This window comes from Budorcas taxicolor, chromosome 7 (assembly GCF_023091745.1).
Source record: "Budorcas taxicolor isolate Tak-1 chromosome 7, Takin1.1, whole genome shotgun sequence".
Lineage (NCBI taxonomy): Eukaryota > Metazoa > Chordata > Mammalia > Artiodactyla > Bovidae > Budorcas > Budorcas taxicolor.
The window spans coordinates 8,719,388-8,732,488 of NC_068916.1; the positions used below are offsets into that span (position 1 = coordinate 8,719,388).

Genomic DNA, 13,101 nt, shown 5'->3' on the forward strand with positions numbered 1-13,101 from the left:
AGGGCTAGTGGGTTGCGGCAGAAAGCAAGAGGCCCAGGCGTGAACAGCCCCCAGCAGTGAGGGTCCCAGAGCCAGGGCAAACCTAGCAGTACCCAGGGGCGAAGGGTGGTGGGGGGTGGTACTCCTCAGGGAGAGAGTCCTGGGGTTCTTTCAAGTCTGCTGGGCCTGGTTTGGACGCCTGTAAGGACAGGAACCTCCCCACTGTCTGGTGCCAGTCCCTGACCTTCGAGGTTGCCTCGCTCCAGCTAACCGACCTTGAGGTTTTCCTGGAGGGGCCCTGTCTGTTTCTTGGAGCTTGGGGCTGTGGGGGGCTTGCGAGGGACGTGGCCACCAAGGGGTCCTTGTCGACGTTATTTTCCCAGGCTGTGTCACCTGTCCCAGTTTCTGAGCCACCAGTCACTGATGATGAGCTCAAAGCCCCCAGGTGGGATTTCAGCTGCTGCTGGACCTTCCTGCCCGTCTTGGGGAGCATCCTGAGATTCCTCCAGAGTTTCTGACAGGCCTCCTCAAGAGGACCCTCCATGGATGCACCTTCCAGCCTTGGTGACAGCTTCCTTTCCTTTGACCGATGAAGCAGGCCTGGCTTTGCAGAGCCCTGAAATGGAGAACGGGTGAGACCTGGGGCCACCTCACCCACCAGAGTGCTGAATCTCCCCCAGAAATTGGGACCCAGGTCCCACCCAGATGCCCCCGGATGGAGAAAGACCCCAAGAGACCCCCCTAAACTTGATCCCACACCCCATCCTTCCTGTCTCAGTAAAGGGCTTCACTATCTCCCCCAGTGTGCAGCAGACTTTTCCCATAAAGGTTCAGAGAGCCAGTGTTTTCAGCTTTAAGAATCCAGTAGTCTGTGCTTCATTACTCAGCTCTGCTATCGTGGGAAGCAGCCAGAGATTATAGTCAGTGAGCCAGCATGTCCATGTTCCCAAAATACGGACACAGAAATGTGGGTTTCACCTGATTTTCACAGGTCATGAAATACTATTTTTCTTTTGATTTCTTTCAAACATTGAAAAACATAAAAGTTGCACTTAGCTCATGGGCCACGCAGAAGGCAGAGAAGGAAATGACTACCCACTCCAGTATTCTTGCCTGGAGAATCCCATGGACTGAGGAGCCTGGAGGGCTACAGTCCATAGGGTCATAAAGAGTCAGACACGACAGAAGTGACTGAGCATGCATGCAGGCATGGGGATTCAAACCAGGATGATGACCTTCTTCCCTGCTGACCCTCCACCTCCAAGTCATTGGCAAGCTCCACCCTCAGACACAACTTAGGGACTTGAATAACAGCAGGATCTAATCTTCATTCTAGAAACTCTCCTCCAGCAGCTGTGGGTCACCTCTGCCCCTGCATCCTGCCACCCCACCTCCCACTTTCCAGATCGGAGATGCCATCTTTGTGTCACATACCTCCTTGAGCGGGGCCATGGGATAAGAGGAGGGAATCTGATGTTCGCTGAAGCCAAGAGCAGAGCTGGAGGCTTCCTCTGCCAGGGCGTTGGAGTAAAGGAAGAGATCTTCATAATCCACATTTACTGGATCCTTCTGCAGGGCAGAGGGAACCTATAGCTCAGTTCCAAGGAAGGGGACAGGGATGGGCTGGGGTCCTGTCCCACCCATAAAACTTCCCACAGCAATGACTGAGGGCTAGGCTTGCCCTCTGGGCTTTATAAGGACTATGCCACACTCACAGCCAGCTTCTGGGGGCCTAGGCCACGCCCATCAATCCTTATAAGGAGATATATCCCTCTCACAGCAGCTTCTCAGGGCTAGGCCCCACCCACTGAGGCTTATAAGGAAATATGCTATTTGGGTAGGTCAGCCAAGGTTATACCTGGTACATGAATCCCTGTAAAAAAAAACAGCCTGGGGACCCAGGGAACAAGGACCAGGAGGGGCGGGGCCCCAGGGGAACAGGAACTGCAAGAATGATGGGATCTCAAGAAGCAGAGGGGGCATGCGGGAGCAAGAGTTTGGGGGGCTTGGCCCTTGGGGGGGGTCCCAATCCTCACCTGTCGGCAGGGCTGCATCAGCAGGTCCCCATGTGGCCGCAGTGGCTTCTGCTGATAGAAGGTGACCAAAGCATCTAGAGAGTCATGGACCCTCTCTTCCCCAGGGATCATGAAGCTCCCGTCATCCAGCAGTTTCACCATGAAGTGGTGGCAGCAGTTCTGAGCTCTGTGGGGACACGGCTGGAGCTAGGCTATCCCATTCTCCATCATATGGTTCCCAACCCAACCCCTCCTCCCCGCTCCACTCCCAGCTTTTGAGCTGGGAGCATCATGGCTACAGACCACTGCCTAGATTCCCTTGTAAGCTCCTCCACTCATTAGCCATGTGACACGTGGCAGGTGACTGTACTGTGCCTCAGTTTCCCCCTTTATAATGGGAGGCTACTCAGGCCTTCTTGTGAAGGTGGAAAAATCTACTGCAGGTAAAAGCTTAGCTCCATGCCTGGCAAGGGCAATTGATCAATAGAAATGACAATGAAAATTGGTATAGGTACTCAATAAATGTTTCATTATTAATGAATGAATGCATTTACTTGGTTGGCCACTGTGTGCTTACTGGGCTTCCCAGGTGGTGCTAGTGGTAAAGAACCCGCCTGCCAATGCAGGAGACATAAGAGACACGGGTTCAATCCCTGGGTCAGGAAGATCTAGAGGAGATCTTCCTGGAGGAGAGCATGGAAACCCACTCCAGTATTCTTTTTTTTTTGGAGGTGGAGATTGTTTTTAAAAAAAAAAAAAAAAAGACAAAAAGGTTACAGTCTCCTACAAGCACAGAGTTTTAAGTTTCAAGACGTTAAAAAAAAATCTGTCCCGGCTCAGGGGACTGAACATCAGAAGCCAGCCTGACCAGGCACATGTGGCCTCAGGGCAGGTCCACTGCTGCTTTGTGGCCCAGCGAGCAAGCACACCACCCCCCTCCCGCATCTAATGCCCACCCTGACCCAGCTCCCCTCCACTGCTGCCACCACTGCCGTCGTCGCCGCTGCTGCTCTGGGAAGTTAACTCCAGGACGACTTCACAGAGACACGGGGGATCCTGAGGGGGAAGGCCACGAGATCCAGCCAGGTGGTTTAAAAATTCTTGAGGAACTCCTCAGCCACAATGCGTGCACGGACATTGACAGACAGCTTCATCTCACTAATTTCTTTGTCAATTTCCTCCATGAAGTGGATCACAAAGTCCGCCAACTTGTGCTTATACATCTGCTCTGTGTGGAAGTTGGTGATCAGAAAGCTGATGTCATACCCCTCCACTGGTTTCCTTCTGAGGATAAAGAAGTTCTCTGCTCGCATCATCATGAAGCGCATGATCTTGTGACATAGAATCTTCTCGATTTCATCAGCCTGTTTCACAGCAATGCTGACCCTGACAGAGTTTATGGAACCTTCAATCAGAACCTTTTCCGTTTCATTCCTGCTGATGGTCACGGGTTGTAGCAGGAGCTCTTTGCTACTCCTGACTTCTACTTCCGGCTTGTTATGTCGTTCCACGACCTGGGAGGAGAAATTCTCCAAGCAGAGGGCAGCCTGCAGTGTGGCCCGCACGGCACTCAGGTAGGGGCGGAGAGTGGCAGTCATCGCGGGCGCTGGCTGGCCACTCCAGTATTCTTGTCTGAAAAATTCCATGGACAGAGGAGCCCGGCAGGCTATGGTCCATAGGGTTGCAAAGAGTCGGACACAGTTAGAGTGACTTAGCATGAATGCAAGCATGTGCTCGTTATGTCTCGTTTAGTCCTCACATCAAGACTCTGAATTAACTTTAGCACTTTTATGTTAGCGGTGAGGACTTGGAAGGAGGCACAGAAAGAGTGAGTAACTTGTCCAAGATCACACAGCATGTTACGTGGCAGCCTTGGGCTGCCTAAGTGACTGAAGGCGTAAGCTTTTCCCTCTGTGGGTAACTCTGTAATAGGACCATTTAAAAAATTCCTTTGGCCTGGAATCCTTTTGAAAAGTAGTTTGTGCTACTAACTCCTCTAACTGAGATGCCGGATCAGGCGTTGAAAACTTAACGGAGCTGAGCTGCCCTGGTTTTCTGTAACATGTCCCCAAGGAGGTCAGGGAGTTGCCATTTATTTGTTTTATTTCTAAGTTAACTTATTTAATAATTTTATTTTTGCCTGTGCTGGGTCTTCTATACTGGGCAGGCTTTTCTCTAGTTGCAGCGACCGGGGGCTGCTCTCTACTTTTGGTTCCCGGGCTTCTCGTTGCCGTGGCGTCTCTCATTGCACAGCGCGGGCTCTTGAGCTTGGGCTTCAGGAGTTACGGGGCTCAGTAGTTGCAGCTCCTGGGCTCTACAGCATAGCTGTGGCACACGGGCTTAGCTGCTCCACGGCATATGGGATCTTCCCAGACAGGGATTGAGACTGTGTCTCTTGGATCTCTTGCACCGGCAGGCGGATTCTTTACCACTGAGTCACGGGGAAGTCCAGGGAATTGCCATGTAAATGGCTGGGGAGAGGGAGTTAGAGAAAAGGCAATAGCTCCTCTTGGGTCTCACGCAATCCCTGTTATCACATAGTCTCAGTTACCACCAAGCCCAAGTCTGCTGGCTACAGCCACACCTGCAGCTGCCCACTCTTCAGTTAGATTCTACCAGACCCTCATAGCGATTGCTCACTGAGAAGCTGTGGTATGAAGCACCCATGCCCCCTCAAAGTAGGCCCCAGAGTCCCCCTGCCCCAGCCCCTACCTCAGGCCTTACTTGTAAGAGAGTGTGTAGCCCACGTGACTGTGACTGACCCTGATGAGGAAGGATCCCGGGGGCTGTGACTCCAGCAAGTTCTCAGCATCCCTGGAGGGCAAATACGGGAAAAAGATGGAGAAACATACTGGTCAGACATCTGGTATACGAGTCATCCAGTAGTGGCACACTCCTCCCCACCACCCCCTGAGCCACAGTGGTCTGTGCTTTTCTTTTCTTTTTTAAAAATTTTATTTATTTTAACTGGAGGATAATTGTGGTGATTTAGTTGCTCAGCTGTGTCCGACTCTTTGCGACCCCGTGGACTGTAGCCCACCAGGCTCCTCTGTCCATTGGAGGATAATTACTTCACAGTACTGTGATGTTTCTGCCGTACATCAACATGAACTGGCCATAGATATACATGTGTCCCCATCCTGAATACTGGTCCTCCCTCCCTCCCCACCCTCTCCCTCTAGGTTGTCACACAGCGACAGCTTAGCGTGCCCTGCTTCATCCATCAAACTTGCACTGGTCATCTATTTCACACATGGTTTTCCATTTTCCAAGTGAACAAACAGCTTAAAGTCACTCCTTTTCTTGGTTGTTTCAGACCTTGGGATATTCAGAGACAAGGATGTTCTCCCAGAGGTGGTAGGAAGTCTCTGATGACCTTGACCATCTCTCACAGCCCCTGCTTGCCTTCCCAACAACTGGAAGGCAAATTAAAGACAGCTTTGGGTGGATCAAGGTGTCACAGGTAATAAAGCAGGAGCTATTCTCAAATGCTTTTGATTTTAAAAAATTTAAGAAACATTTTTGTATATTTATTTGGCTGTGCCAGTCTCAGTTGCAGCACGTGGGATCTTCCATCTTTGTTGTGACCTGAGAACCCTTTAGTTGAGGCTTGTGGAATCTAGTTCCCTGACCAGAGATTGAACCTGGGCCTCCTGCATTGGGAGTGCGGAGTCTTAGCCATGGGACCACCAGGGAAGTGCCCAGATGCATTTGGTTTTAAATGCATTTGTTTTTCATTAACTGTGTGACCCCTGGGGAGGGTCAGTCCCTTTCTGACCGTCAGCTTCCTTAAGGGGAAAGTAAACCCTAGCTCCCAGGGCCCATGGGAGGACAGATGAAATGCACATGGTGTGAATATGGGAACTGCCAGCTGGTAGGAACACACAAGGTGCTCACTGTTATTATTACTATTATCCTGGGTTCACACCTAGTGAGAGGTAGCCTTCTAGGAGACAGAAGGGGGATTTTGGACCTGAGCTATCTACTACAGTGGAAAAGGAAATGGAAACCCCCTCTAGTATTCTTGCCTGGAGAATTCCACAGACAGAGGAGCCTGGTGGGCTCCAGTCCATGGGGTCACAAAGAGTCGGACATGACTGAGTAACTAACATCTGCTACAGAGGCCACTGGCCACGTGTGGCTGCTGAGCACTTGAAGTATGGCTGGTAGGAATCGAGATATACTAAAAGCATATAATACATGCCAGATTATAAGGACTTAGGGCTAATTACATGTTGAATATACTGGTTTAAATAAAAAAATATGATTAACGTTAATTCTACTTCTTTCACCTCTTTTAATAGAGCTACTAAAATGACATAAAATTACAGCGTAAGGCTTACATTGTGCTTCTGCTGTGCACCCCAGAACTTAGAAACCATGCCCAATTCCTCCTTTCTGTGGCTTTCACAAGGTTTCCTCAACTTCCTGCATTTAGAATGTGGCAATAAATGTTCTTTTCGCTGTTTATTTAGAGTTAGCCTCTGGGGGTGACTAGGTGGATTTGTTCGTGTCCTAGGAGCTCAGTCGGGTGTAGAAAGTGCATTCTGGCTAAACCCTAATGGACTGAGAGCAGCTGCCTGGGGGGCACTGTGTTAAGAAAGATTCTGAAGCTGCATTTCACCATCACTGACTCAGTGAGGTTGCAGCCCTGCCTGAGCGAGGTGAGGGGAAGGGGCCTGTCAGATCCCTGGCAGGACTGCTCTGGTGGCCACGTGTATAGAGAGAGCTGAGGTCCAGTAACTTGCCCAAGGTCTCATAGTGAGTCCATGGAGGAGGCAGAATTTAACTCTCTTAACTCATGTAGCGCAGCTGAGCCCAGGCTCCTAAAGTCAAAACCTGCCTAGGGTGGGGTAGACCAGGAAAGAAGGTGAAGGGCAGGATGGAAGGCGTGGCTGTGTCCTTACTCTCTTGAGATGGCACCATGGAACCACTCAGGGACCCCTTCACAGGTCAGCTGGTCCACCTGTGTCTGCACGAACCAGTCCAGTCGTGGAGGCAGTGGTGGGGGCAGCCTTCTGGCCTCAGTCATGGCTTCCAGGGGTGAGGGTTGACCTGGCGATGGGAAGGAGGAAAGAGAGTCGTGTGTGGTCCACTTCCCACCTTCGCTTCATTCATGCAGTTCATGGTGCCTCCTTCTTTGAGAAGTCCTCCAGGTTGGACAGAGCAACAGGATTGAAATCGACTTGTTTCTTGAGCACCTACTATGTGTTGGCACTTAAAGCACATTCATTCACTGACTCATCCCCCAAAACCCCCTCCCAAGGATTCTTCCTTTTCCTTTTATTCTTATTATGTGTACCATTACTACAAATATTAGAAAGCCCCTTTTATACATACATGTACTGAAGTTTAGAGCTTCCCTGGTGGCTCAGTTGGTAAAGAATCCACCTGCAATGCATGGAGACCCGGGTTCAATCCCTGGATAGGGTAGATCCCCTGGAGAAGGAAATGGCAACCCACTGCAGTATTCTTGCCTAGAAAAATCCCATGGACAGAGGAGCCTGGTGGGCTACAGTCCATGGGGTTGCAGAGTTGGACACGACTGAGCAACTAAACTACCACCATTTAAGTTTAAGAACCAAGCTTGTGTCACTCAGACACGTCTGGCTCTTTGTGACTCCATGGACGGTAGCTCCTCTGTCTCATGGAGTTGGATGGAATTCAGCAATTGGATGGAATTCAGTATTCCAGGCAAGAATACTGCAGCGAGTAGCCAGTCCATTCTCCAGCGGATCTTCCCGACCCAGGGATCGAACCCAGGCCTCCTGCACTGCAGGCAGATTCTTTACCATCTGAGCCACCAGAGAAGTCCAAATTTATGTAAAGATTAAATTTAGTAACCATCTCTTTCCCAGGAGGGATGTGGAGATGGCAAAATAATAAGTGAATGGATGAAATAGCAGGTACACAGTGGGTGTCATAAAATGTTGCCATGGTTTCTTTAAACACTACAGAGATGTGGCCCCAAACAGCTGCTTCCGCCACTGTTGTCACCAAGGGTGGTGGCTACAGATGGCACAGCCATAACTTGACAAGTGCATGACAAGTTCACACACGTTCTCAACAGTTTTAAGCTCAGGTACCAATGGACTCCATGAGGCAACGACACAGAGCTGGAAACCAGAGAAAGAAAACACCAGCAATTCGCAAAATGGTATTAAGTCAGTGAAAAACCAGCCAAAGGGTTGTGCTCTGCTTGGTTGTCCACACACGACCCTTCACTCTTACCCTTAATTCTGTGCCCATGCCAGAGCTCAACCCTCCCTCATCCCCCACTGGTCTGATTTTTCAATATCTCAGAAGGTCTTTGTTACCAAGCTGTTTCTACAGGGAGGGTGTGTTTATCGACCCAGTCAATATTGACTTTCTCTTGCCAGAAGACAGATGCCAAGCACACCCTCTGGGGAAGAACCCAAAGAAACTCTGTAGTGAGTGAAATTAAACAAATCTATTAAGAAATGTTTAATAAAGCAGGGTGATAAATCAGCTGAGCCCGATCAGAGCCAGACCGCCTGGGTTCAGACTGCAGCTCTCCTACTTGGCTGTGTGATCTTGAGCATCTCACTTAACCTCCCTGTGCCTGAATTGTCATCTGCCATTTGAGGCTAATGATGGTAATTGCCCGAGTTAGCACAGAGGTCAGCATGTATGCATATGATGAATATTCATGAATTCAGCAGTGACCTAGAATGAGGAAATATTCACAGGCTTGTTCTTTTTGCTACCTGGGAGAACTCTTACTTATCCTTCAAGACCCAGCAAGAATATCCCTCCTCCAGGCAGCTTTCTTGCCTCTTCTCCAGGACAAAGCCCTGGCATTCATCTCTGTCTTCCATCTTTCCTATCATTCCCGCCTCTGGCTTAGCCTTGCCTCTTAGAACATCTGTGTCTGGTTCTGTCTCTCCCATATTAGGAGCTCTTGGGGATCGGGTCCAGGGCTAGGTTCTTTGGGATTTTTCTGGGTCCCCAGCATCACCTGGCACTGAGAGGGTGGCACAAGGGAGGGTGCAGGGTGATGAGTGAAGTCATACTAAGTTTTAAGCTCCTGACCACGGCTTTGGAGCTTCTCCCACCTCCTCATTGCCCACATCCTTCCTCTGCTCCACACTGACCAAGCTCTCTCTCTCCTCTCCATGTCTCTGCCCCGGCTGTGCCCCTGTCAGGGATGCTCTTTTCCAAATTCCAGCTCTGTTTTCCAATGGTCACCTACCAGTGCCCCCAGAAGGTTCGTCCTGCCTCTCTGGACCCCGCCAGCTCTGGCTCTCCTTCTGGTCCAGCCTGGTTCCCATGTGTGTCTCACCTAGCATGGGGTGGGCACAGAAATAGGCACGTACCTGGGAGACCCTGCGGGGCCCAAGGCCCTCACTCTGGCTGTGCCTCGTCAACTACAGGAGCCTTGGGTTTCGGTTTAGGGTCTGCACGTCAGCAGGGCGGGGCACTCTGCCCCAAGTGGTTCCTGTTTCCTTAAGTAGGTGAGCCCTGGGCGGGGACTAGGACACCATCTGGCCCCACCCCCACCTTCGGGCCCCCGTCTGCGGGGCCAGCTGAGCCGCTGCACTGTGTGCAGGTGGATGGACACCCTTCCTCCATCCAGACCTTGACAAGTCTTTTTCCCTTTTTTACTATTTTTTTGGCTGGGTCTTTGTTGCTGCCCATGGGTTTTCTCCAGTCGCGGTGAGCTGGGGCTGCTCTTCATTTCGGCTTCTCCTGTTGCAGAGCATGGGCTCCAGGGTGCGCAGGCTTCCACAGCTGCAGTGCGTGGGCTTGGTAGTTGTAGCTCTTGGGCCTCGCGGGTTCTCAGCATGTGGGATCTTCCCAGAGCAGGGATCGAACCCGTGTCCCCTGCAATGGCAGGCGGATTCCTATCCACTGTGCCACCAGGGAAGCCCAGACCTTGACAGGTTTTTACTGAACACCTATTGTGTGCTAGATCCTCAGAGGACACAGAGGTGACCCCAAGACAGGCATAGGCCCTGCCCACCCAGCACTGATAACCTGGCAAGCAATGACGAGGAGAGAGAAATGATTCATGTCGTCGTTTTAAAGTGGACAGCCTATTAGGAAGGGGGAGCTGGTGTTGCAAGAACCCCCAGAGGAGGCCAAACTGATCTGGAGGAAGGGCTAGGGAGGGGCAGGTTGGAGTCGACTGGGGGACTGTTGTGTGGAAAGAATGCTCTGGGTGAGGGCGGGGTGAGAACAGCAGAAGCCAAGGGCCTGGGGCAGCAGGACTGAGCCTGAACAGGCAAAGGCCTCACTGTAAGCAGGGCTCCATTACCTTCCTCTGTAAGCAGCAAGCAAAGCACCCATGTAACATTCTACTGTATGTCTGCCTTGACAGCAAGACCAAAGCAGCCCAGGCTGGATACATTTTATATCTTCATTATTATTGTACCCATTTTTTTTTTCTGATTAAAAAAAACAAACAGAACTAAGATATTTTGAGGGCATCCCACACACACTGGGGGCCCCGAGGGTGGGAACCCGGCTAACGGGTCAGCTAGCTCCATGTGTGCTGGCCGCCTCACCCCTCCCCGGCAAAACCACTTCCTCCGACCTTCTCAGACAGAAACGGCCCAGATCCCTGCGGCTGAGCTGCGGCCTCCCTGCGACCTATCGCCCTGGTACAGCTGGTCTAGATAGCTGCCTCCCCGCAACCCCCACCCCCAACTGAAGGCTCCAGGGGGATTGCTCCAGCCCCCCGCTGGCCCCTCGCACCAGGGGTTGTGACGGGGGTTGGGGGTGCTGGTCCTGGAGCCCATCATGCTCGAACAGGGGGTGCGCTCACTCACTCACTCACTGTGTGGCTTTGCGTGAGTCACTCAGACTCCCTTCGGTTTGTGCATCTGTGAAGTGGGCACAGGGTCAGCCCTCCCTAGCCACATGATAAGCTGAGACAACCTGGCAGCACGCAGCACGACGTTCAACCAAGAGGAACACGGGGACTCTTCAGCCTCTGTTCCTGGCTGAGGGAGAGGCGAGCTTGGCCTCCCCACTTCATCTCTTGGATCCTCTATGCCTTCCCCGGCCCGGTGGATGTGCTCCCAGCCTTGGGGAGAGGAGCAATGCTGTTGGGGAGGGACAGAATCGACCAACAGACCTTTATCACACAAAATCTGACCATCGGGGACCTCATTTACATGAAGCTCAGTCTCGAGAAACAAGATGTTTTTCAGTCTCCAGGCCACCTCTCTGAGGCCCCACCACAAAGGGCGCCACCCTGATGATGCTGACTGCGTGGGGGTGTGTTCTTTCACAGGCCAAGTCCTCCCCTGAGGCTGTCACAACAGAATCACCCCCACCTCTTGGTGACCAGTCTTTGAACCTGTGAATAGACACATGGCCCTCAGAGGAACATTCCAGAAGGGCACCAGCAGGGAGACAGTAGGGCTGGGGGCTCTAAGAGTCCTGTCCACCCGCTTAAGTCAGCCCCTTACTCTAGGATCTGGGATCCTCACTGGAGGCCTCAGCTGGTGTGACATTCAGTGGACCCCGTGTGGCGTGGCTCCCCGGTAGCAGTGGCCACAAGGGAGTCTCAGCCCTGGGACACACTGGGCTGTGGACGTCAGGGCTGAGGAAGCCCTGTCAACTAGGCTCTGTCAACTCTGGGCTTCACGTGGCTTCACGGTTCTCACATTCGTGCTCCAATGCCTCCATTCTATCATTCATTCGTTCATTCCACAGACACTGGTGAGCCCCACCTGTGGGCATCACGCTAGATGCTGGTAAAGAAGGCCAAAGAGATTCTGTTCTTGTCCTGCTGGAGCTCATTATGGTCCATGAGGAGACTGATGCCATGCAAGTCCACACGCGGGAGAGGCTGGCAGAAGAGAGGACAGCAGGGGAAATGTCCTGGGAGAGGAACAAACTTGGCAGGCTTGCGTAGCAGACAGGCAAAGTATCCAAAAGGTGGAGACAACCCACACATCCGTCAACGGGTGAACGCAGAAAAGATGCGGTCCATTCACACAGCAGGATATTACCCAGCTGTAAAAAGGCGTGAAGTGCATGACTGATCCCCAAAACTCTATGCTGAGTGAAAGCAGCCAGATGCAGGTCTCACCGTGTACAATTCTATTTATATGAAATGTTCAGGACAGGCAAATCCATAGAGACAGAAAGCAGATTAGTGGTTGCTGGGGGCTGAGGAATGGGGAGTGACTGCTGACGGGTAGTAGGTGATAAAAATATTCCAAAACTGACTGTGGTGATGGTTGTGACTAGTCAGAACTACTGAACTGCACACTGTGGTGGGTGAATGCTGTGTGTATGAATTACATCTCACTAGAGCTGTTATTGGGAAAGACACTGATGCTGGGAGACTGAAGGCAGAGGGGAACGGCAGATGAGATGGTTGGATGGCATCACCAACTCAGTGGACGTTGAGTTTGAGCAAACTCCGGGAGATGAAGGGAGGGAAGCCTGGCGTACTACAGTCCACGGGGTCACAGACTCGGACACAACTGAGTGACTGAACAACAAAAGCTGTTCCTAAAAAGAGCCAAGGTATCATGTGTCTCGGTACAGGGGGGAGACGGTCTTTAGAAACAAGGAAAAATCATGACTCTCTGAGCAAGAGGCTGATACAAGGTGGGACTGAGGAGCTTAAGGATCCCACCTGACCTGGCTGGGAGTGACCAGTGAAAACTTGGGGCATTATGGAGCAAATACTTTACAGCTCAAAGCTGTTAACCTGGATGACCCGTCTCTGTTAGACAAGATGTAAAACAAGAGATGAGCTTTTCTCTTGGGAGATGAGTAACGATGCTAATGGTCATGAATCAGATGACAACTGAGGTCTTAGCAGCTGGCCGGGGATGTGCCCTCTCATGGGCTTTTCAGAGCCATCCTGCGAGGTGGAGACCATGACAATGTCCCTTTTGCAGATGAGGGAACTGAGGCTCAGCCCCTGGTTGAGTGGTGGGTCTGAAGCAGGATCTCCTGATAGGTAGAGGAGGAGGCTCACAGTGGAGTGCTCAGCTTGGCAAAACAGGTGTCAGCAAGGCCCAAGAGAAGCGTGGCGGCACGCTAGGGTCAATGTGGACCCACTGGGTTCAGCAGCGGGCATGATGCTGGCGGCGAGCGTCCTGTTTCCCTATGCTGTATC

General features: G+C 51.6%; 2 protein-coding genes across 2 annotated transcripts; both read right to left on the reverse strand.

Moving 5' to 3' along the window:
* Window positions 1-82: 82 nt before the first annotated feature.
* HSH2D (hematopoietic SH2 domain containing) lies at window positions 83-9,286 on the reverse strand. The gene is made up of 6 exons (XM_052643608.1): window positions 9,208-9,286; window positions 6,902-7,049; window positions 4,719-4,808; window positions 2,016-2,181; window positions 1,414-1,548; window positions 83-595 (listed from the first exon to the last, which is right to left on the reverse strand). The coding sequence occupies exons 1-6, from the start codon at window positions 9,284-9,286 to the stop codon at window positions 83-85; spliced, it is 1,131 nt and encodes a 376-aa protein (XP_052499568.1).
* LOC128051119 (actin-related protein 2/3 complex subunit 4-like) lies at window positions 2,967-3,600 on the reverse strand. The gene has a single exon (XM_052643609.1). It carries the CDS (start codon window positions 3,590-3,592, stop codon window positions 3,086-3,088), a length of 507 nt encoding a protein of 168 aa, XP_052499569.1. The 5' UTR covers window positions 3,593-3,600; the 3' UTR covers window positions 2,967-3,085.
* Window positions 9,287-13,101: the final 3,815 nt, after the last annotated feature.